This window comes from Paramormyrops kingsleyae, chromosome 18 (assembly GCF_048594095.1).
Source record: "Paramormyrops kingsleyae isolate MSU_618 chromosome 18, PKINGS_0.4, whole genome shotgun sequence".
Taxonomy (NCBI): domain Eukaryota; kingdom Metazoa; phylum Chordata; class Actinopteri; order Osteoglossiformes; family Mormyridae; genus Paramormyrops; species Paramormyrops kingsleyae.
The window spans coordinates 8,272,907-8,299,273 of NC_132814.1; the positions used below are offsets into that span (position 1 = coordinate 8,272,907).

Genomic DNA, 26,367 nt, shown 5'->3' on the forward strand with positions numbered 1-26,367 from the left:
TGTCTTTAGCTTTGTTGGCATTGCAGAGTCTAGTATTTTTAAACCACATTGTGTAATTTAAAAAACAACCAAAGATTCCCTGGTGCTATCTATTTTTACCTGTTACTTGTTTTTTTTTATATAAGAATGTGTCATTTACACTTACTGCTTTAACTTCTGTTTAACTGGGAAAATATTTACTGCACTGATATTTCTTGTTTTGTGGGTATCTACAAAGTTATTTGACTACTGGCTTAGTGCATGCCTGCACCTCTGCCCATTCTGCATCACTATCCACATGAACAAGCATGCTAAGAGTAAAAACACTTTGCATGCATGTTAAAGAATTGATTCTGAATATCAACTATATAAGTTCACCTTCATCGCTACTTACATGGTTGCATACAGGAAGGAAATTCAATGCTGATTTAATATACTGTTTGGCCTGAAGCCAGAAATAAAAACATCACTGTCCATTAATAAAATGACATCATCGAGAAACATGTCAGGCACAATGAAGCTGTCACAAATGCTGCTGGCGGACCCAGGAAGTTGCGCCCCCACCCTGGGAATCGATGGTCGGCTTCACATTGACGTATCTGGTGTTTCTTTACAGCGGCCCCTCTCGCTCAAAACTAAAATGGAGCCATCGGTGGGGGTGCCCAACTCCCCCTCGCCTCATTTGCTCTTCTTGTCAGTAATTTATCCCGTGTCACCTTCCCCCGCCATGCCAATCTTCATGCCAGGATGACATTCCTGAGACTGTCACACAGAACCTCATGCTACCAGTCTGCTCCGCTCGCTGTCCCGGTTCACTGGGTCAAAGACAAGCCTCTGCTAGAATGTGCCGTTAATATCTGAAGCTCAGGTAGATGTAACACTCGGGCTATCGAGGCTGACCGCACCTGGCTTTTTCCATTACGGTTCACGATCCTTTATTCTCCTTAAGAATCATTTTCCTGGGGGCACAGAACATAATAATCCCATACAAATCACTGAAGTAGTGGAGGGCAGATTTCCATAGGTACGGGGTGTACACTGGGCAAACACTGCACTTCTGACTGAAAGGAGGCCAAAAATTTATGCAGAAATTCCCAGCATTCAGTTATGCGGTATTCACATGTATATTTGTCTTTCTTACACGAGAATTTAGGCGTCCACTGTGTATATGTAAGTATTCACTACACCACATGCAATGTTACCTTTATTATTCTATAAACACCTTAGTGGAAGAATTCACTGAATTATGAACCGGCACCTGGGGACCAATTAAACACATCAATATTTTAATTAAAACAATGTATTGTATCACTGTAAAGGTTTCATCATGCGGGATTTAAAGCCAGACCCACTGAATAATTATGTATGAAAAATAAATTGCTCCCAGTAATTACAAATTTCCCTCAAACGTAGTGCTGCATCGTGGTGTGTGTGGGAGGGGGGGGGGGGGGTTTGCCAGGACCGAAGAGTAGAAACTAGATACCAAATGTATCTGTGTTACACAAGATCACACAATTCAGGGCGGCTCAGCTTTGCCCATTTTTTTTTCCTGCAGGCAGCTGAATCTCAGAAAATAAACTGCAAAATTGCCTTCAGTTCTGCCATCTCTCTCAAAGAAACCTTACGGAGTCACAGAGAATCGTGCTGTAACTCGGTGGGTTCAGCTGGAAAGATCCTGAACTGTCAAGGATTAAGTTCTAATATACTGCACTTAGTTTCTCATTTAGCTTAAAAACAAACATTTCTGAAATGAAGCCTACAGTGACCTGCCGCTTAATGCAGTGGGTCTCCAAGCATTCATTCATCTTCCAACCTCTAATCCTGGCCTGGACAGGCGCAAACACTACAAATGGCTGTATCTGTCACCCAAAGATGTATGTATTTATCAAATCTATTCATTCCACCTCAGTTTGGTATACAGCACCCCACCGCAGGAAGTTTGCCCAGAAGGCCTGACAGAGTCACCCCGATGTGGTGTGTTTACTGCCTCATAAGGCTGCGACTGCTGACTTTAGACGGACCCGGCTTACAGGGAAGGGGCTGAATCCATACAGCCTGACACAAGCGAACACATTAAAGGCCCCCCAGGCAGACGACCAGAAAGCCACGTGGCCGTTTTCAGCTGAGTAAGCAAGGCTTTTTTTTTTTTTTTTGCAAGATGAGGATGTATTTCACAAACTCCCTCCCTCACTCACTGCAGCAGCCTTACACACATGCACACAGACATGGGGGCGCTTAATGGACTTTTATCAAAGGGTCCCCCCCATTTTTTTTAAAAAAGTGCTTGATCTCTACGAACAGGAAACAGATTTACCAAGTCAATTAAGATGAACTTTTTACAATAAAAGTAGAATTCAAAATTATGACATCAAAAATAAAATCTATTACAAAGAAATGACTTCCTGTTATTTTTGTTATGCTCAAGCTTTATAAAAAAGAAAAAAAAAGGTTTTGGCCATATTTCTTCCTCCACAGTTGTTTTGTGAATATCTATTAGCAACATGGTTGCAAACATACTGTATTTCTCAGTGCAATAGATGCAGTATTAGAGATAGAGGGAATGCAATATTTCTGAACATCTTACAAATGATTCTGCAGCAGTCAGCTATAAATCTCCTTAGAATGTGCCCATTTATTTAATTTTCAGTATGCCCAAGAGTTCAGTGTCATTACCCAGAATGTTCTTACAAATAGTACAAGCTGGATAAGGTTACTCATGGGATCAGTCTACGGAAGCCACCCTCAGAGACGCAGGGACCTTAATTCGAAAAGCAGCACTGCAAACGTACCCTTGAGTAAGGTACTTGAGGCACCCGACTGAAGGCAAGCAGTGTTTCGCAAAATAACCCGCATAAGGGTCGTATATAAAAAGCAGCGTGACGCAAGTGGTCCTTGTGAGGCATTTAGAAAAGAAAATGATGGAGCAGACTGACACGCCGCCCAAGGACGACGCGCTGGGACGCGCGGCAGGTGTGGCGGCCGAAAGTCGGACCGTCGTTGCTTTTTGTGCTCTTCTAACCACCTGACAAGCTGCCATTATTTGTGACGTTACGAGCTGCTCCAAACTGCCCCGCTGCCGGCTCTGTCCGCCATCACCTCTAATGGAATTTACAGCCGCGAGACAAATCCCTGCAAAGTGTGTCCGACAATCTTTACAAAACCACCCCAAACGCCATTAGGCATCGAAAGCTTTGATCCTTATGGTACATAGTGATGGTTTCATTATAATAATTGTCACTTCAGAGATAATTTCCCCTAACTTGGGGGGGAAAAAACAATTTATTGCATAGAGATGGACATTTTACTGTAGCAATTCAGGTATCTGACTCGAGGGGACCCCGTGACCCTTTCTGGGACTTGAGCAGACAACTTTCAGGTTAAAAAGGCCATTTATTCCAACACCGTGCTCCCTGGGTGAATGTGAACATCCGCGCTTCCTTAGTCGCGAGACTCTACCTGCCTAACGACGGCGGCCTAAATACTCAAAGTCAGCCATGCAAACAAGCCTTTGCCGCTCTTGGACGCTTCATATCCACAACAGAGCCAACGCTTACAGTCCAAATCCTTTGAATCTTTTGTCACTAATCTGCCAGACCTTCCCAGATGACGTTCTCTCCAATCAAAGCTCCATTCCTCTCCATATCTGGAATTCTCCTATATATGCGGAAATGAGAGTAGAACGTTGTGGACGATTGTGGTGCCGTTTCAGTTGTAAGCGCACTCTGCAGCTGGCCTGTATACATCGCACATATTTTCCATGTTCTCGATTTTCCTGTAGATTACCACCATCTGAATATCACGCAGAACTGTGACGAACAAGCAAGAAGCTACATACGTGCATTAGAACATACAAAGGCACTGGAACACGCTTTAAACACGCACTGGAACACGCTTCACTAAATTTACTCCTTCCATTCTGGGGAAATAACTTTTGAAGTTTGCCTTTCAAATTTATTGGTTTCATAGCAAAAGTCCATTGGAAAGCAATGCTTAACATATCTGCACATATCTTATGCACAGACATTTCATATTTAAGTGTCAATGTTTTTGACTGACTCATTCAGTTCTGTTTTTGCCATTTTGCTCTTAATTGCAGTTGTACTCATTGGCTCCCATAGAGATACTAAACACAAATGTTTGGTGTTTTATGTTATTGCAAAGGTTACTAATTAAAAGCACCCAATGAGACTGCTCATCAATGGACTTTTTAACTCAAATGGCTCTTTTAGAAATATAAATATAGTTATAGTTAAATATAGAAATATAGTTTTGAAATGTATTATTCACAATTTTATTTAGTGTTTTATTTAAAACTACTAGTTGTTTCTAATGTATATATTATTTGTAATCTGTATTATTTGTATTTATAGTGCATGATAGATGAGAGCTACACTGAAGCTTATGAAGTAATATAATTAACACTATAATGCCTTATGACTGTAATATTTCATTAAGTTTTATAACGACCATTATTCAGGTATCAATAGTGCATTACAGATGACAGCTGTTCAGGTAAAGTGTAACTATTTTAGTTATGAAACCAATAAATAGTTTTACTAAATTAAGTAAGCATCCCAAGACTGTGAGCACTGTATATTGCTATTAAGAGCATCAGTAAGCTTGATTGTGGGTTTTTGCGGGATGCCGTTTGCCTATCCACGGTGAGTTACGCATCGCCCTCAGCCCAGCTCAGACGCTTCCATGCAGGGTCTGCAGAAGGATCTTCTGCGGAGGCACCAAGCTGGGTCTGAATGCGCAATGAAGATGAAGGTCAGCCAAGGAGAGGAGGACGGACGCCGGATTACGGCGATTTACGAGTTTCCGTCCATCACGAGTGAAATACTGCTTTTTATTTTAAGTTCATCCTGACCCGCAGCTTCATTCTCAGCAGCAGAAACTCTTTTCATCTCCACGCATTCAAATCTCGGACACCTCCACACCCCCCACCCCCCATTTGTTCACCGCGACCATAAACACAGCCCCACCATGTGGCGTGTCTCAGCAAAAATGCTCAGCAGTTACATTGTCTCTTCCTGGATTAGATAAACCCTGCAGCTCCCTGGACTGGAGGCAGCGTGTGGCTCAGTGGGCTAAGCCTCTGCGCCTGTGGTCAGAAAGTCGCTGGTCTGAGGCTGGCCTCGGCCCCCCCTGTGTCTCCCTGAGCAAGGCCCTTAACCCGCTCCCTGGGGGCTGCTACGGGTGGCTGACCTTCGCCGCCAGCTTGCTCTCATCTAGGGCGAGCAGGCTGGGGGAGGTGTAAAGAGAATTAACTCCTGGGGATCAATGAAGTATCAATTATTATTATCGACTGAGTGGTCAGCATAACTAATGTCTCCTGCTATTGTCACTTTCACGGCCAAAAAAAGTATTAAACAAAAAGAAAGCTGAGAACAACAAAAAGAAAACAGGACAAAGACGACTGACATCACAAAAAAAGCAGATCTGCATTTCTGGAACGTATTCTCTCGATGAAATTCTCATACACATTTATATTGGGAAGAGAAGAAGTGAAGAATTAAATCAATAATTCTCAAAATACACTCGTGAGATGCTTTCTGGATTCACCACAGGTCGGGGGATGAGTTTTAAGGAGACGGGGCTCAGGATGATGCTGTCAGACGATGGGGACAGAGCACATGACACCGGGACCCGTGCCAGCACACACACAGACAGACGGCGGCATCCTCGGCCGAACCGCTCACAGGAGCAACACAGCGCATGGTCAAAAAGCCGCTGCGAGAATGTGAAATGGTAACCTTTTTCTGATATGGTAGTAACCTGCAGACCAACTGATTTAAGATAAAGAATACATATCACGCTGGATGGATCTGTACCACAAATACACAAGCGTCTCTGCATCTACAACAGAATTCCTTCACAATTGATTTGCGATTCTTCACATTTGAAACGACTGCAGGACATTTCCCCAATATTCCCCTAAAAGAGCTGAACGCTCCAGTTCGAAGCAGCCAATTCTGCGGTTTGCTGTGACAACTAAAAGCAGGAGAATTCAAATGCTACAAAAGTTCATGGGTTAAGAGAAAATACTTTGAGCGGGAAGTAATTTCGCACACTGCTTAGGAACAGTGTTACGTCATGAATGGGAAAGTTTTCTGCCCTCAACACTAATAACGAACTCTAAATAAAGCAAGAGGCCCATTAAATTATAATGGAGTGAATGACGCTTGGCTATCAAACTCTCTTGCTAGCATTAAAAGCTAAAGAACAGGCCGTAACAAAGATGTTACTTGGAGGCCCGCTGTGACATCATAAGTAACATCATAATCCAAAATCAGGAATTCGCAGGAGAGTGTGGACCAGAAAGGTATTGCAAGTCAGTTGTATTTGTCCTTATTTCAACCGTGGTGATTTCTTAATGTTAGGCTAAGGTGCTCTGCTATACAATGCCCACAAAGAGGCAAGGACAACACATAATAGCAGAGGTGGGTAGTTCAGGTCTAGAGTGTAATAATCCAGACCAAAATTTTGTTCCAACTAACCAGCTGAGTGAACACAACCAAGTGACTATGACTCTTTATATTGATCTGGCTGGTTGAAATAAAATCTTGGTCTGGACTTATACTCTCTGGACCTGAATTACCCGACTCTGCGATGGTAGGGGGCTGTATATGGTTCATCGGTTTAGGGCGCTGTGGCTGTGATCAGAAGGAGCAAAGCCCAGGGTCGGAAGAGTGATGTCACCATTGGGCCGTTGAGCAAGTTAAATAATGTGCAAATAAAATGCAGCGGTAGAAAGCAAAGTCTTCATAGCAGAGAAAGAACCGCATGTGATACACTGAAGCGTTTTTGGGGAAGGAGAATTTTAGAAATGGGGTTAAGCTGCTTTGGGTATAAGAATGAAAAACGGTTCTTCAGAACAGGAGAAGTAGAGAGAAAAACGAAACTGATGCGACCATGCGACTGTTTAAAGGGCTTTGCTGTACGGAATATATGGTGAGAGCCAGCCAGCCCCCAGCGGAGCGCAACACAAGGTAGTGGGGGCTTTGGGGGGGGGGGGGGGGGGGGGGGTTCCAACCGCTGTAACAGCAGCTTAGGGAGGGGGACAACAGAGAGCGAAATGGCACCACAAACACGATGTCACCAACACCAGACAAAAGCAGATCCGATATCTTAGCTGGACCCTGTGGTTGGGCTTGGGAATAGGAGTGACCTCAGACGAGTGTCACCATTGATCAGATGATTAACCTGTATTTACCGACCCCCAGAACCCCAGCAAAGGACATTGTCTCCTAAGTAAAGGGGGGGACATGATGGCAAACTACAAACATCTGGATAGAAACATATCGGTATGCAGCTAAGACCCCAAGGAAACTGGAAGTAACACCTTCACGTCACGTTAAAACATCTTGGTCACACGACAATTATTCAGCCAACGTCGATTTTCACAGTGCTGAGAGATAACTGGAGCAGGCAAAAAAATAAGCAAAGAAATCCGCCGCGCCAACGGCACCTTCATCAAGTCAAAACTCAATCTTTCTAGGCCACTGGGCTCATTTAGGCAATTCTGAGGCGCTGCCAGAATTTTCATTCAAATCATAAAGTAAATTTGCTTTCATTGGGGTTTAATTATCTTTAAACAGAGCTCCCGTTCAAATGGTATCGCGAGGTAGCAGACGAACAGGCTATCGGTTCAGCCAAATTCTGAACAAAACACGTTACGTGCAAGTTAATAGACTGGAAGCACCGCTAAATAAATGAATCCATTCTTGACTTTATAATCACTTAGAAAATTTGCATTTGCTGCAATAAATATTATTGCTACAGAAAAAGTGGTAAAGAACCCCTCCCCCAGAACGGTTTTCTTTGTTTTGATAATTATTCCTGCAGCCATTATTCGGTGATCCCAAAGAGCACCATGCCCTGAGGACAGAGTAACCAGGGAAGCTCTTTATGCAAAGGCGACGGAAATCAGAGGCGCAGCCTCCACAACTCAACTCCGGCTCTCAACTTAGAAACACCGGCGCCCATCACACCTCTGTTTTCATGCCACTTCAAGGCCCTGCGCATACGGAGACCCCTCCCACCGAGAGCCGGCTTCGCCGAGCGAGCGGCTCGCTCACACGCTGGCTGCCGTTTTCACGATCTCGTCTCATTGCTCATAACAGCCGAAATAATGAGGCGGGTTTAGAAAGGCACCTAATGACAGTGGGTATTTACTCTTTGCCTGCTATTCCGAGTTGCCGTTGCCTTAGCAACCAACAAGAGTTGCATAGAGCACTGGTGAATTCTGGACAACTTAACTCTACAACTCCTTCCCCACGGGCCGAGGTAACAGATGCACAGGCAGAGCTACTAGCAGACCATTCATTCCTGAAAAACGCCATCAACTGAATACAATCTCTTAGCCACCCAGGTATGTAAACAGAGATATTGGTACAGCGCTCACAAAAAGGCTTGGGATGCTTGCTTAATTCAGTAAAAATATTGTAAATTTATCAGTTTCATAACAAAAAATCATTACTTTATTCATTTGTTTGCAAAAAATATATATCACATTAGAAACAACCAGTAGTTTTAAATAAAACATTCATTTCAAGTATCAAATTGAAACCCAAATTATATTTCTAAAAGAGGCGTTCTGAGTTAAAAAGTTCATTGCCAAGCAGTCTCATTGGGTGCTTTTTAATTAGTAACACCTCAGCAGTAACATAAAACACCAAACATTTGTGTTTAAAGTCCCTTTAGCACCCAGTAATAGCAAAATGGCAAGAACAGAACTAAATGGGTCTGTCAAAAAACTATAACATTTAATAAAAATAAAATGTCCGTGCAGATATGTGAAACATTGCTTGTCAAACTTTTGTTATGAAACCAATAAATGTGAAACATTTTTACTGAATTAAACAAGCATCCCAAGACTGTGAGCGCTGTGTATCAGTATAGACATCTCTGTGTAAAGCAGCATAGCCACTGACCATTATTCCAAATGCATTATCTTTTCTGACATCAAAGCCTCACATTGTTTTATTTATATAAAATCAAAATATTAAGATGTTTCCTAGATACAGAAACAAGGACTTTTGAACAGCGATGATTAATGAGACATCAATCTGCATGCATTATTATGAGATATTAAATACTTTTCAGTATCTTAGCAAAATGCAACATTTTGACAGAGCCAGGCTGTTGTAGCGATGTTGTACCGAAAAATTACAGTAGTGATTCAGAAAATAAAGGCAAACAAAATACCTCAAATATAGCTTGAAAAATTCAATAAGCTTCTTTAACAATGAGACACTAACTTGGGAATGAAATGAATATGAAAACACTCATAAGTAGCTCTTGGGGACTGTTACTTGGGGGCTGTTTTGATGATATTGCAACAATCAGATATTAATGCTGAAATATTCAGGAGTTTTAATGCTACCGTAGGGGACTGACCTCAAACGTGGGAAGAGTGGGAAAATATGTATGAAACTGGCTATAGTTATTCTAAGGGTGAAAAAATACCCCCCACCCCGGCCACCCCCCGGCCCTCCAACCCATCTCGTTTGATTGGCTGAGGCAAAACTGCATGTTATGATTTATGAATAGTCTCGTCTTCACCCAAAGCACAGCAGTGCACAAAATAAGATTACAATACGGCAATGTGGACGCTTAGATGACTTCAATCCTAGAGCCTCGATATTTTCAGGGAGAGTCTTGATGGTTGGATGGTACCTTCATGCAGAACATGGCTGACACCATGCACCAAATACCTGCAACCTCAAACCCTGATATTCTTAACGACAATCAATAGAAGTCTAAGATAAATCGGAATAAATCTGCTTTATTGAAAAACAAAAAATTATATTTCCTATCAATAATAATCATATTAGGTATACATTCGTCGTCAAACTCACTGTATATGCACACAACACTATTAGATCTATTTGGTAATAATGAAGCACCAGAAATGTCATAAATTCAACAAACATACATAAAAGCTACTGCTAGAAGTGGTAATATTTCATGTGATATTGTGCGTCTTCCAAAGCCATTAAAATCATTCTCCCTTTAATTGGGCCTTTTACTACAAATCAGAATATAGATTCTGCAGCGAAGAAACCGCTTTAAAACATGGGCATTAAAGGAATCCCTTCAGCAATCTAATAAACCTTCAACCAATTAGTCTTTCTGTTCCAGGGCCCTTTATCTCCAGCTAACAGCTGATTAATACCAGACCGCAGGCGATATTTTTGGAGCCATCTGTGACAGCTACACGTATAGTTTCTTGGTCTTCTTACAACATGGAGTCTCCTAAACAGTGTGGACGCTTTCTACCGTAAGTCCGAAACTGCAATTACTTTCAGGGAAGCAATATCTTGTAAGAAAGTGCAAGGACATAACTCTGAAGGTCGCGTGTGCGGTGGAGGGTGCTGGAGTTGCCTTTTATTGGCATCCTTATAATAAACCACAGCCAGATCTCGGCGGTTCAAGTTCAAAAGGCTCATCCCACTTTAATGTGGCGTGAGGATGCCCCGTTGATGACGAGCAGTAGAGGTGGACAGGAAGGCAGGGAAGGGCATTGCCCATTAGAAAGGCACTCTCCGCATATGAGGGAGCAGTAGATATAGGGGGGCAAGGTGCTTTTTCTTTCGATCTTTGATTCCGATGAGCCGCGGTGTAACTCTCATGTTACTTTTTTTTTTGAGTGGGGTCCAAGGTAAAATCAGAATGTCCTCTAAGGTTTTAGTTACTTTGTTTCCAAATTTATTTACATACAGATCAAATGAACTGTGTGGAAGAACAAAATCATGAAGGAGAGATACTATTTAACTACACGATAGCGTCAGTCAGGCCCCAAACTCATAGCTACTATAATCCCTACATGACCAATAAAAAAATAAACACAAGATGAAGAAATAACAGCCATCTTGTGTCAATACTTGCAGCAGAAAGTACACTTCCATTTTAAAGTACACTTAACATTTTAGGGGACCTGTGTAAAATAATATAGACAAGAAGCTAACATATTGTTTAGTTTTAATATTCAGTTAGACACGTGTCATGTCGAGTCACACCCCAGAGAAAAGCCAAGACTGTGAAGCAACAAGGGCATTTTAATGTCCGGAAAGGGCACGAAAATATTCTTATTCATAAGAAAAAACGTCTGTTTCTGGGAAGCCAACTTATTTTAATCTTATATGAAATTTGCCTCCCAAAATCTATTCTCACTGTTTAAATTTGCAATGTCAAGGTTTATTTTGTGGCCCACAGTATTTACAAGTGACTCCCCCCCCACAAGACACAGGCGCATAACCAGATAAATATTTCCATTCACTCTTAAGAAACTTACAGACAGCATAGTGAAGAAGGTTATGGCCAGTAAGATAAATAAATCTGAGTTGCGGTGGTTTCGTTTTTTTTTTTTTTTACTGTAGAATTACTCTACTTCTGAGAACTGAGTGAAAAGACAGCTAGTGTTAAGGCAATTTACAAGCCATTCCAGACCAATTTCTTCAGCCGATGCTTTGTACTCAATACTGCCTTTACAATAAATATTACGAGATATAGTTACGCAGAGGAAGCACTTCAGAGGAAAAGGTAAAAATAATAATAGAACGTCCATTTACCGATTCCCTGAAGAGGGACACAGCTAGCAGCTATATTTGCAATGCAAATCCCAGTCAACATTAACTTTGAGGGAGCGGCACGTGCGGCACACTGGATCAGATCGGAGTGGCATGGCTCCGCCTTGTCCAGACAGCTGTCTCCTTACACCTCACCAGGCAGCTCCAGACACAATCCCCGCCGTAGCTACTCAGCCATTTCCCAACCCAGATTTGTCAGCTTGAAAACAAGCAAGTATTTGTTTACTTCTGCAGATCGGTGTCGCCTAAATTTTAGTACAGCTCACCGAATGGCAGCAGCTGGAAAGGGGGACTTTCTGTGCCTCTAAACGTAGTCAGGCTGTTATAAAGCACTGAGCACCGGTACATCTTGGATTTCTGTTCGACTCCCAGGCAGGAAAGCAGCAAACGTACCAGCCGCTTGGACCCTACAGAAATGGCTCGTTTCAGTGCTTCAGTGCTCAGTGGACAATGTTTAACATTAGAATGTATCGTGTTTGTTCACTGAACAAAGAGCCGCAGAAGTAGGGGAGGGCATCCGGTATGATGCAGGCTTGTAGGCATTGTCTTCTATATTCAATTCTTGACTTAAAATCAATAGGAAAGCAGCTTTCGGATTCGGCTGCCTTGCTGACAGCGTCACAGAACTTACACGCAATTAAAACCAGGGGAGTCAAACTTGTGCACCGTTACCAGCTTGAGTATTAGTTGCACCGAAAAGTATCAGGGCGCCATAAAAAGAAGCGGATTTGAATACGAAAAATCGGCAGAGAGAATGTGACAGACACAGACTGTCTGCGTGCACAGTCACCCCGGCACTAACTGACACTAACTGGCCTACTTTGTGCACTCCAACCGTATAGTGCAGGTATGTGTCAACTGCAGTGGGTGTTGGTCTGTCATGGTGACAGAGAAGCACAATGTGAACAGCACATGCATGGCTCACATGCTAACCGCGGCTATTGCGCTAATTATGCAATTCATCGGATTCCATAATTAACGGCAATTTATTGTTGGGGAGGGGTGGAAAGTATTAAATATCAGTTATAAGGTAAATAATAAAGAAATGTCTGCTTTCTGGCACAAAGCAAACAGGGCGCAAACTCATAACTGAAAAGGCTGGTTTTGCATAATGCAGAATGTTCCCGTAACACGTGTCGAGCTGTTTGGAGAGACAGAGTGAAGATCACACCTACCTCTTTTTGTTTTTTGCTGGCTTCCTGCCTGGCAGCCCTCTCCTTCAGCCTTTTTGCCTGGGAAGTGGGGAGGGAGGGAGGGAGGGAGGGAGAGAGAGAATAAATCTTAATTAGTAATTTTGACAGTAATAATTCTATACCCTTTGCAAGGTCTAACTGAAGGCAACACATGCACAGCATTCACTATATGCTCTGGTCCCAGGCAGGGCTGTGATTGGACGCCATGAAAGCTTTAAATCATGTGATTGGCCACCGGTGGGTGGGGGACCCACCAGGCTCCGGAAACGACAAGAGGCGAACCCACCAAGGTGTTAACTGTAAGCAAGGAGAAGAAATGGGATGTGTGGACTGTACATAAACCACGGAATGAGAGGACAAGGCCAGTTTTGGCAGGAGAGGGAATTTAGAGAAGAGAGAAGGCAAATCAGACCAGACTCCATTGCTGTAGCACTGCAGCAAGGAACGAGGGGGAATGGAGCTAAGTGTTGGATGGGGGAGGACAGACCCCCGCTAATGACGCTAACAGGGGATCGCGGTGGCCAGCGATAGCATAATAATGAGGGGGCACTCAAGACAGTGTCCCCCCCTGCACCGCAGAAAGCCAGGAGAGCCCTTAGCTGACGAGCTGATCCAGCCTGGCTTTGGACAGACATGTTGTATCCGTCAGAAAGCAGCGGCAATGTCATGGGCCGGCAGCCATCTTTCATTTTCATTTCATTGGGCTGAATGCCAAGGTCCATCCCCCTCAAGACGTTTAGGAAGCCCTTACGTTTCTGCAGGGGTCAAACAGGCAAAGCTGGGGGTGTTGAGGAGAGGAGGGGTTTTGGGGGACCAAAGCCGTGGTAGCGATCAGTATGCTGGCATCCAGAGAGAGGGCTTGAAGCGGCATTTCCTAAAGCAGCATCATCCTCCATCCCACATGGGTCCCAGAACAAAGTGTAGATGTGTGATGGGTAAAGAGGTACGAGACAAATCTTTATTTGCAATTTGCACAAGTATGAGAAGAGGCACACTGGAATTCTTCTATCCCATCTTGCTCTCCATAGCTTGAGGATCACAGCACAGGGTCGGGGGACATGCTCACGGATCTGGGGACATGTGACTATTCTGCCAAGGACCTTCCGATCAGACACAAAGACTTAGCCCGCTGAACCACTCAGCGCATTAGCAAAATGACTTATACGCAAGTCATTTCTTAGGAGTATGACGCCATTCGCTATATGACCTGTATGCTGGTCATTTCTTCGGTATATGATGGCATTTTCTATATGACCTATATGCAAGTACTGGAAGGCGTTCACTATGTGAACGGTATGCAGGTCATTCCTTCGGTATATGACAGCATTCACTATATAACCTGTATGCAGGTCAGTGCATCACCTCAAAGCATCAAATTACATAAAACAGATGTATTCAGTCCTTCAGTTCCTAGGAATCCATGGCAAACAGATGTCACAGCAGAATGCTTATAGAGCGGACCTACTGTGCTATAATATGATCCAGATACAGCCGGCTTATTTGATAAAACACCCTTATTTATAATTCCGGTCCAGGAGAATGCTCTATTCTATGTGACCTTCGACGCACTGCTGAACCCAGTAATCGATGACAACACAGCTCACTGGATTTCATTAAATTTCTAGTATTCTAGTACATCTAGTATTTGCCCAATTCAAACCCTTGAGTTTAGTTCTCTGTGAAACTCTAAGATTATAAATTGATCCTTAATTAAATCGCAGAGCTTTTATCTTCCATACCCGCTTGTCCTTTGCATGGTCACACAGGTCCGGAGCCCAGCCTGGAAGCTACAGGCACAAGCCAGGGAATAGCCCAGGATGGGCCACCAACCCATTGCAGGGTTGGCACACGCACGCACACACGCACAGTTAATTAGAAGAGACTCCTATTGGCCTTAAAGGAAAAAAAATAATGTTGGTTAGATTCTAAATACATTTAATGGAAAAAATGAGCCCCATTAAAGCACGACGTTTGGTTGCTTTTCTGAGTTTGGCCAAACTTTCAGCAATGCACATTTTCTTTGAGCACATACTTATCTGTATGCTACATTCTTCACAAGTTACTTTTAATCGAAGATGACTTTTAACTGCAGACTGCGGTGGACAAAAAAAAAAAACAATGGCTTTTAAATCTGTTTTAATTGTGTTTCGTGAGTCTTCATCTCGGAAAATCAATTAAAAGCGTGCGTTTCCAAATAAATCATTCCCGCTTGACTAGACTGCTAAAATATCTTATCAGCTGTGCACTCTCAGCGCCAGCTGTGTACCTCTTCCCGCAGATCTAACGAACTGCCCGTGTGGTGGGGCACTGGTCCCACAGTGCGGCGTTGGGCCACCATTGTTGGCATATTGCCAGCCGCAGAGTTGCCAGCTTCGGTCAGCTGGCTGGAGTAAGATTTTCGATTTGAGACAAGTCTGCACACGTATGCACACGCATTTACATGCATGCAAGAGCTTTAGTACCTTGTAGATAATCCATAAGGTGCACTAATTGTGTCTTAATACCTGCCGAAATTTACGGTGTGAGTGCAAATCATTTATTACTTCGTTTTGTACTCATGCTCAAAAGAAAGCTTTTGAAAAAGCAGTTCTCTGGATTGAATACGCAATAAAGCCTGTTGACTTTCCATTTTAGTTAATCAATGTAACAGAGCATGTCCAAATTTATAAAGAAATGGTGATCCAAGATTTAAAAATAATTTTATCTAAACCTGTCAGATTCATTTCTTAATTTCAAGTCTTGATGTGTTTTTTTATATCGATACTCATTTTTTTCCTTGTAATGAGCCTGGGAATTAAGGTCAGCCTGTTTGCAGCAACTGGTCTGTCTGAATATTCATCAGCTGATTCCGAGTGACACTGTCTCTCACTCTAATTTACTCTAATTTTCTTTTTTAACCAGCTTAATTTATGTGGGAGCTTTCATCTTTGAGATGACGGCTTGCTTATCAACGCTCTCCAGCTCTGCACAGACACCGTTTGGTATCAAAGCATTTTTTGCGATCTTGATTCTGCTTAGTCCACCAGCTGCACAAACATGGTAAACAATGAGGGCCGCGCCTTCATACTTTCGGGAGTCCGGTCCGCCTACGGGATCGGACAGACGGCTGCCTCGCTACACCCCAAAAACCACGGTGGGAAGGAGTTCTCCTGTTGATTTGGAGTGGAGTCAAATTCCCCGAAATCACAAAGACCAGAAAGGTGGCGAGAATCGTACTGTCGTGTCTCAGAACATCACCACACGTAGACTTCCTGAAAGTGACTGCTGGAGATAAGTCACTGGAGAACTAGCTTTGATTTTTTTGCAGAAGCGGGGTTTTTTTTGGGGCAATACGACCATCTGTGTCAGTTCTCCATGCTGCGCTGAAGCCATCTCCAAATGCCTGACAAGGATTGTGGATGAGGGTTTTTTTTTAGCACACCAAGCTGATCTTCAGCACCTGTTTGTCAGAAACCTTTCTGGAAAGTCAGCGCTGATGGAAGGTCTTTCTCCACCCTCCTTACTTCTGCCGCAAATCAAATGTCAGGCTCTGATCTACCCGTGTAACGGGCGTCATCCTCAAATGGCATCTGAAGTAACTTTGGCAATTTCCCCCCCCCCCCACTAAACATTACTCAGGCTCTTCAACATTGCAAAATGAAGACTGTGATTTTTATTCTACGATTATTCAACATACTCAAAATGAGTTAATCTGACTGCATGCTAATTAATCGCAAATGTATGTAAGCCTGATAAAGTTATCAATAGATTTTTAATATAGAAAGAGCTAAGATTAAAAAAAAATATCAACAAAACAAACAGTTCTGCTTGGAACATCAGACAAAATATTTACAAAAAACATTGCTTGTTCTTATGTGGAAAAACTATCAAATGGTATTTTATCAGTCTCAGCACGTGTTCATTCAGGACCTGCTGCACTATTGGCATACTGTGAAGATCTTGGCAATCCGCACTGCTACCCCATGAAAGACGGGCAGCTTTCAAAGGGAACGAGGAGATCCAAGTAGCTCTCGAAGTCTCCAAACGGATTTGACCATTGGTTCATGTAGATTGCTGGACGCAAAGCTTAACATGTACCCAGTCACGTAAGGGCCAGGCATCAGAGCTGCCAGATAGATCCATGTTTTCCAAACATAATTGCAACATGAAGGAAAAAAAAGTCTGTCTAGTGTATACAAGTCTGTCAGGACTGCTGATAAATAGTTGACAAGTGCTAGATAGACATTGTGGTCAATGGCCCAGCACCTCAATCTTCATTCATTACAAAGTCGTGCAAAACGGGCAGTACATTTGACCCAGTGTTTGTTGACATCTTGGAGCAAGCTTGTACCATGGTGAATATTTTCCCAGTTTGGTGTTTTGGTCCATCCTGCAAGCAATAGCGAATTCTTTGTCGACCCAGGCTTGGGTGGCGCTCAAGATAACTGCTTGAGTTAACCATAAAATCAGAAATGGATTCGGCTATCACCTCATCACAATCACATATTCTCACACAAGTCCATCCGTTTTAGTTAAAGGCAGCAGCTGAGAGTGCCATTTAAAAAAAAAAAAAAAAAATCAGCTATATTGTTTTCAGAGAGCTTTCAATTCCATCAGTGGGAAATGGGACGAGACGTCAAGATACACGCATAGAAACACATGCAAGTTCCCTTCCATGCGCAGCAATTCTGCTGTCAGGGGACATAGAAGCCAGCTGGCTCATTTTCACAAGATCTTAAAGAACGACGGCTTCATCAAGCACTAGCATGAAATGTGACAGATACCGCTGCATTGTGGGATAGCGCATCCGTTACTGCTTGATTTTAAGTCAAGGTGGTAGTGGCAGATTCCACCGAAGCCGAGGCAGATCCGGCAGAGGCTGGTAAGTTGCTTTGGCTAAGGGCGTCTGCCAAACGCCATAAATGTGAATGTAAACGGTAATGGCTGGCACTGCTGAAATGGAGGTGCTCCATCCCTTCTGTGTGTTTGCCTGAGGTCACTAGGCCCCAATGCAAAACAGGGTGGTATTACATTTGGCACACTGTGGAACTTTTTCATCGCATGCCAGAATTTGCATTGGTCCTTGACTAAGCAGCCCTTATTAGATCAGCATTACCGGACCCGTCCATCTGAAAAAGTCTCACATTAGCTGAGCCCCACGCCAAGGGCCAACTACATCCACGAGTGATATCAATGACCGCCTGGCACTTCCATTAGGGCTGGTGGTCACAGCTCGTATTTGTTAGAGCCTAATATATTAAACATTGACTTTCACACACGAATGCATGATGAAAATGATACAATTAGATGAATTTCAATGATTCCCCCCCCCCCACACACACACATCTTCCACATCTTATTCCTCAGACATTTTCTGGTCTGGAAAACACCACTGGAAGCATCCTGCGGCATTTTCCAGCATTTTCAGGACAGGACAGTAAAGACAGAAACATGCCGTCCAAGAAAACTGGGATACTGGGTTTGCTTGACCACAACATTAATGACGAACAAACACACTCACAGGCTGAAGGGTAACACCGAGATTTCATTGACTATTTCAGCATCTGCCCTCTCCCCAGTCATTCGTTCACGTGACACTGATGCCTCGTGCGGCACTCAATGACAATTCGGAATCTGTCACAGAATCTGATGGAACCTTCTGGTCATTACGCCAAAAAATCTTTGGGACTCTTGTTTAAGAAAGAAAGAAAAAAACACGCTTATATGGTTTGTGGTGGCCTCAGTAGGGCGTGATAACTGCATGGTGATGCAATGAGAGATCCCCTCCCACCATCCCTCAGCGCCGCGCCCCCCCCCCTCCCCCAAACAAACAAAAGAAAAAAACTCAATTTCAATGTGGACCTCAGCAACTTGCAGCACCTTAATGCTGCATCTGGCTGAGGCTCCTCTTCAATCATTCAAAAGTAATAAACTGCTCCTCTGTGATGATAGCAAGAACGTACCCTGAGGGTCTATCAGCAGTAAAACATTACATAAATTATTGGTAGACTGCTTGTGCGGATTACATCACATGTTCTAATGAACCCCGAAAGTTGGCACAAAAGTTGGTCCACTTAAAGTTACAGACAAATAAGGTATCTGAGTGTTACTGGAGAAAAACAGGAAAACTCTAAAACATGCTTAAATTCCTGTGATACTCGCAAAGGCTGCTTTATTTTGGGCCCTGGGGAGAGAAGCTTTTCGGACAGCTGGAGCTGACTGCAGCCTGATTTTGACAGCTTATTCTGGGGCCGGAGGGACTGATCTCTGCCCAGCTCCACCCTGTACCTCCCAAAGGGGAGATAAAAACGCATAAATCTGAAATTCGCTCAGATGACTCTTTACCTGTCAGTCAGGATTGGTAGAAGCTGACTCTTTGTACACTTGGCCACCAAGACTTGTTCTTCTTAAACAGACCTTGTTTACAAACCTGAAACTTTATTTGGAACGTGCAGTGCAGTGCAGTGCCCCCCCCCCCCGCCACGCGATGTGACTGTAGGACCCCCCCCGTTGCCCTACCCTGTGTTTCTCCTTCACTTTGCGGCTGTACTCCTGTTTGTCGAACTCCTGGTCCTCCACGCGCAGTCTCTCGCGGGCCTTATCCATGTTGATGCCGGACGGCTCCTCGTCATCCGAGCCAGCTGGCGCGGCCGTCCTCTGTAGTGGGGGCCACTGCTGCACCGTCTGGATCAGCAACATCGGGAGTTTAATTAACACGCTCGCCTTCCCGTCACTCACCGCGGGTCAAAAACGATCCGCAGACCACGCTCTCGTGGTAAGTATATTTGGGACACTATCAGTTCAGGACAATCTCTTGGTTTGACCAAGTACCAATGACTGCACAAAATTCTTAATTGCATCCCAGTGCTTGCTGCAGCATGTACTGCCCATTGCCAATTCTGATTCAGATGACTGCAGGTATCTGTGAATTTAAGTGACAAAAAGGCTTGTGCAACCCAAATCCAACTATACAGGATTCCAACACAGCACACAGGCAAGCGACTATAAATGCAATGGACTCAGCAGACTGAAGGCATTTCTATTGTCAGCTGGCCTGCAGGTAGAAAAAACTGCCCTGCTGAACTAAAATAAGCTTTTGTTCAGTTATTCATGTTTGTTCCTCTGATACCATGGCAACCGGTTGCATATAGCCAATTACTATTGATATTATGCAGTTTCACAGATAATCTTTTGCGTTCAGAAAGATTTATGGTGACATAAGTGCCAAGGGTGTAGGATTGATGCTTCATAAACACAACGCTGCAAAAGGCAATGAGAAGGCTTCGGTGATCGTTCTGATGTCTGCTTAGAGTCCCGTTCAGCAGGAAATCAGATCAGCAACATGAGAACCTGCACTCAAGCCCCCCAGGGACACGAGGCTTGACTTCTTATCGTATCTGGCACATGCTCCTGTATCGGACTTATTTCCAAATCAAATTAGCACTGAGGCTAAAATGCTAATGCACACCTCTCCGTCTTCAGTGAAGGTTATCCTGGTATTGACTTTTAATTTTCTCTTTAGGACTTTCTTGGCTTCTTTGAACTTCGACTCTTTTCCTGGATCCTTCGTAGGTGTCTTTTCCTCCTGTTCCTAAAAAAATGCAGAGAGATTATTGCATTTATTGAAAGTTTACTGAAAACAGATACATTGTATAAATATTGTACTGAAGTGTATTACTGATGATGTCAATCATATTATCTATCCATCCATCCATCCATCCATCCATATATCCATCCTGTTAGCCCATTGTTTTCTGTTATATTCTCAGTTAAATGTTCCCCAGATTCAGGGATGCTGGGAAAGGCAACGTAAACAGTCACCCATCCAGGCCCAAGAATGACGACAAACCCCTGTGAAATGCAGTTTGTTTCCCTCACTCAGATGCTGCAGCTGCACACTGGCAACACAGAACAGCCTGTCCCACAAAGGCCCCAGTCCTAGGTGTATAGTTACATAACGGGAAAGTGAGCTTATTTTTAGGGCAGTGGGACATGCATTTTAAACTAGAAAGGCTGCCGGAAGGACAATCGTCAGCTGGAGGGTGAGGATCGTACCTTAACAATCCCCCGGCAATGACATCTTTTTATAACAGAACTGTGCTATGAACTCAGAGGCTCAGAGGGGCTGCCTCATGCTGCCTCATGGGGGGGGGGGGGGGGGGGGGTGTGAATCCTACTTTTGCGGTGTGTCTGTGTGTATGTGGAGTTTGCATGATTGTACGGGTACATGTGGAGGGGCTCTGTGGTGACGACCTGCCCCCAGTGTACCCCGACCCTGGGCGGCTCAGAGATGGGCGCTATCCCATTTTAAAAACCGAGAATGAAAACTTAAGTATGGTGACCTAAACTTTGGGGAAGCAGCTTGGTCATTAAAAATATAGGTAATGCTTTACATTAACTGCACCTTCATAATACCAGATTTTCCCGTTACACATCACACACAGCCAGCTCACTGTATTACGGTCTGAAATGTTAGATAACCGTTTCAAAAGTTAAGCACAAATTCTCTAAAGAAGTGCCTTTTAATGTTAAATGTATTTAGAATTTTCCATATTAGTATAAATGCCTGCCTTAACTAAAAGGAACTACCATTTTTTAATTTTTCTGCTACAAATCCAGGGTTATTCTACCATACATAATTTTTGTCACAAAGAGCAATTTATTGCTCATTAAAACACCACAGCAGAGGACTCCCGAAAACTATCAAAAATCCATTAAATGTTAATACGGAGTAAACAAAACAGAAGCCAAAAAAATCAATAACTGGAAAAAGAACTAAAGCAGCCAGTTTATTTTTAAGACTTTTTAAATGTTGTCTGTTATTCATTCCAAACACGGCAAGGGATTACAAAAAGCGAAAAATGCTCGATGACAAATGAGATTGTAACTTATAACTTGTAATAGAACTTAAAAGCAGAAGTCAGCATATTTTCTTGTGCTTAATCAGGTCTGCCTTTTAATTAACATTCTTTTGTTTTTCAAACGCATAAGAGTGGAAAAAAACATGGAGATGTTTCATCAAAATGCACTGGAGGCTGTGTAGCAAACAGCAGAAACCAGCAATGGCTCCTAACTGGCCAAACGAAATCACGGACTGGTGGGCCCTAACTAGTCTGGAGAATTACTGGGGGGGGGGGGGGAGAGCGACATCGAGCTGCAATGAAGCAGACCTGAGAGAGAGCAGGCAGACAACAGCCTGGCCCAGCCATGCTGGGCGTAGCAGTGTTGCTATAGTTTTGATTGAAGATTTCATTTTTATATTATTTTCAATTTGCATCTGAAATTGAGTTCCGTTTTAGTTCGTTTTTAGCATGATTTCTTTTTAAAGATATATTTCTATTCAGTTTTTAGATATTGTTGTTTCAGTTTAAGTTTTAGTAATTTCTAGGGATAGACTGAAAGTTGTAGAGCCTCAACCTTCCCACGATGCTGTCGGAGACACAGCACACCTCAACCTTCCCACGATGCTGCCGGAGACGCAGCACACCTCAACCTTCCCACGATGCTGCCGGAGACGCAGCACACCTCAACCTTCCCACGATGCTGCCGGAGACGCAGCACACCTCAACCTTCCCACGATGCTGGCGGAGACACAGCACACCTCAACCTTCCCACGATGCTGGTGGAGACACAGCACACCTCAACCTTCCCACGATGCTGCCGGAGACGCAGCACACCTCAACCTTCCCACGATGCTGCCGGAGACGCAGCACACCTCAACCTTCCCACGATGCTGCCGGAGACGCAGCACACCTCAACCTTCCCACGATGCTGGCGGAGACACAGCACACCTCAACCTTCCCACGATGCTGCCGGAGACGCAGCACACCTCAACCTTCCCACGATGCTGCCGGAGACGCAGCACACCTCAACCTTCCCACGATGCTGCCGGAGACGCAGCACACCTCAACCTTCCCACGATGCTGGCGGAGACACAGCACACCTCAACCTTCCCACGATGCTGCCGGAGACGCAGCACACCTCAACCTTCCCACGATGCTGGTGGAGACGCAGCACACCTCAACCTTCCCACGATGCTGCCGGAGACGCAGCACACCTCAACCTTCCCACGATGCTGGCGGAGACGCAGCACACCTCACTGCCGGAGATGAGCTCTGAGCAAAGCGAGCAGGATAATTGTATTTTATATCAGTTGGAAGTGATGAAAGAAGCAGATGCACACTGGAAGCTAAATTACAGCCCGCGATCGATTTAGTCTGCTGACTGAAAGCGCTACAACAGAGGATGATCCCAAAGCAAATATTTTGCACCTCTTTGATGCACGGGGGGGAAGGGGGGGGGGCACGATACTCGCTGGGAGTTCATTACGTGACGCTCGGCTCAAAATTGCGATTAATCATTTAAGCTGAGCGTGCGGCTTCCTCTGGAGTCTGTTATCTGCGCTGGCTTCAGCTTGCGGAAGAAGTTATTCTCCTCAGCTTGGAGGTGAAGTTTCTCTCATATTTTACAAAGAGGATGAGTGTGACCCCCCCCCCCTCCCCTGGGCAGTAATAAAACAAGGCCTCTGAATATTACATCAGTTAGAGCGGCCCGGCCTGCTGAATCAGCACACGGTGAAACTCATAAATACTGCATACTGTGTTGTTGTGACACTGTCCTCAGAATTAAACGACATTAAGAGCCTTATTGGGCTGCCTAGTCTCTAAATAGGCACCCAAGCACTTTGAAACCAATATACCATGTGATGGACTAATCTCTTCCTAGATCAGCCAATTGCTCCTAAGCATTGCTTACATCATTCTCCTATTTGTTAGTTTTGCTGAAGCATCCACTTCCATCTTTAGCACATTATGACCACAAAGCCACGAGTTGAATCACTTCCAGAAATTATTTCAAACTAAATGTATATTTCATTATCCCCATATATCATTAAAACAAACAGCTTTTGTAGTCCACTTTGGTCAGCTCCCATAAACTCCTTTGACGTGCTTAAATTTTAGCTAAATGTGTTTCAGGTAGCTTACGTTATAGGCAGCTATGTTTTATGGAGATTATATTTAGGATAGCTATGCTTTAGTCACTCTTACAACACATAAGTAACTTAGGTAACTTAACTGGATTGTAGAGACACAATTTTGACAATAAATTGCTTTTCGCTTGACCGTGTAGCATGACATTGACCTACTTTGTTAGCAAACACAAAAACAGTCCATCTCCTCTGAATTATCTAAATTGTTTTCAGCCTAAGGCTGGGAGGCTCAAAAGTCGACAGAAACACAAACAACCATGACCCCCCCCCCCCCAGCCGATGACTGTTCTCAGCACAGATTGTCCCAAAAATGCTTCCAGGCAGGACAACTCAAAAAATGATCAATGTTTTAATGGCCATCTTGCCCCCAAAATGACTAAAATATTAAGAGGACACAAAACTCATTCAGAAGTCATTCATATTCAAAATGCATTACCAGTGTTGAACGTGAGCCATTACCTACAAAGATGAAACTCTAGGCAGGATGAAACTCTAGGCAGGATGAAACTCTAGGCAGGATGAAACTCTAGGCAGGATGAAACTCTAGGCAGAGGCAAACACTGCATGTCAGCAAGAACACCATAAAAAGGGGGGTGCTAGGACAATTCCAGGGCCCCAAAAAATCTGGAATCTAACTGGATTAGTCCGGGTTGGGGGCCAAATACGATATTCATTCATGGGGCCTCAAATCTCTATCGTGACGAAGCAGTGCTTACGGTTCTAGAGCAGCTATTGAACACCAATTCTGCGTACTCTGTATTTCTATGTTTCTACTCGAAAGTTCTCTGTTCTATTTTTATGTCACCAGAACCATGAAGTTTATCACCCGCAGAGTATCTCTGCATGCAAAACAAGCATGTCTGCATAGCTTCTCATTCCTGCATCTCCCAAGGCCTTTGCAACCTTACAAATCACATTTAAGGGCTGGAGAAACAATATCCGAAGAATTCTAATTCTTAACCTTCCCGGTTTAATGAACACATTATGCGAGATGTGAAAAGGGTGTCTGGACGTGATTTGAAACAAGAAAAAATCTATCCGTTATTGCTCTGCATTTTTAATAACATAATATTACTGTGGACTCCGGTGCGTCAGGCACATAGATTTTTCAAAGTGTGCCAAGCTTTTTAAAACAGACAGACAGCTTTCCATGGAACCACATACAGACACCCACCTGAGTGAAGATAATAGCAAACGACAATACATACGGTCAACTAAAACATGCAGATTCTCTCACCTAATGGATTATGAGTCAATATGAAGAATTCAGCAACGTAACCAGGCTGCCAGACAGGCTACTTTTTTCTGGACAGTTTCAGAGCCGAGATCCTAAATACTGGAAAAACTCTACCAAATCTCCACTTCAGTACTCAAATTACTCTCACCGTATTGCTGGAAATTAAATTCACTGACAGTCAGTGACTTAATGTTTAAACATTTAAAGGCACACATAGGTAAGAAACAACTTGCCATCTAATGAAACAGTTGTCGGAAAATTCTCATATAGTACAATCTGTTTGGTAATTGACTAAGAGTCAGGACTTGCGAGAAGACTCAAATCTGGGAGCATTTAATGATTTATGACCAACCACTGAGAAAGTCAATGAAAAGATGAGTGACAAGGATTATTCTGAGCCTATAAAGATCCCTGGACGACCAAAAGAGACAAGCATAATACTCAAATTTGACACATTTTTTTTGGCAAATTGTTAGAATGTTGAATATTCCTCGATAATCTGTGATTTAACATACACACACAGACACATATTTGTATTAATATCTTTGTGGGGACTCTCCGTTCATTTCTATGGGCAAAACCCTAATCCCAACAATGACAACCTTAACCTCTACCCCAGCCCTAACATTAACCACAAGTAACCAAACAAAATACAAGACTTTTGGTATTTTTAGTTTTTTGATTGCAGTCACAGACTATAATAAAATTGAGCTTCCCCTTGTGTGTCCCCACAACGTCAAAATAACAGTTTATCACATTTTGCGGATATTTGGATCCCGCTATGTAACACAAACATACCCCACATACCCACACACGCCGTGCATGCCCAAAGTACAGGCTGCAGTGGCTGCCCACCTCACACGACTGGCAGTACCGTGGAGCCGGGGGGGGGGGGATAAAAACAGATTTGTGGAAGGCAGCAGGAAAAAGTTGGAAGCTATGGAAGTTCAGATGGTACTTCTAACCATCGGGAGTTGAGGAATCTCGATCTGGCTGAAAGAACTCACTCACTGTCAGTGTTTTTAGTGGTATAACAGAACCAGTAGGATTCACAGAGGGCACAGAGGCAAATTACTGCCGGTGTGGAGCACGTCCCTGTCAGCAAGGCCAGCTTCACCGCACCCTGACACCGGTGCAACGGAATAAGACGTGCGGAAATCCCGTGTTTCTATGTCACAGGGAATCCAAAGAGCGGCCGCCGGTGACATGACAGAGTGACGCAGGCGCTGTCGCGAAATTGGTTTCAGCCGATTAAAGAATCCAGACAGTTTGAATGGCAGCAAAATGAGGATTCAGACTGCCTGAAAATATGAAGTGTTTCTATATTTAAACCCTAACCCCCCACCCACTAAACCTTGTCGCCCTTTCTAAGAAATTGCTGCCCATTTTAAAAAG

The 26,367-nt window shown here is 43.6% G+C and overlaps 1 protein-coding gene across 1 annotated transcript in view; it reads right to left on the bottom strand.

The window, feature by feature from the left end:
- The window catches only part of ddx10 (DEAD (Asp-Glu-Ala-Asp) box polypeptide 10), a 98,832-nt gene that overhangs the window by 18,505 nt on the left and 53,960 nt on the right, over nt 1-26,367 (bottom strand). Inside the window, exons 14-16 of the mRNA XM_072702005.1 lie at nt 20,214-20,336; nt 19,265-19,429; nt 12,749-12,805 (exon numbers count right to left, since the gene is read on the bottom strand). Of these exons, the coding sequence (XP_072558106.1) occupies nt 12,749-12,805; nt 19,265-19,429; nt 20,214-20,336 (345 nt within the window). The remainder of the gene's footprint in view (nt 1-12,748; nt 12,806-19,264; nt 19,430-20,213; nt 20,337-26,367) is intronic.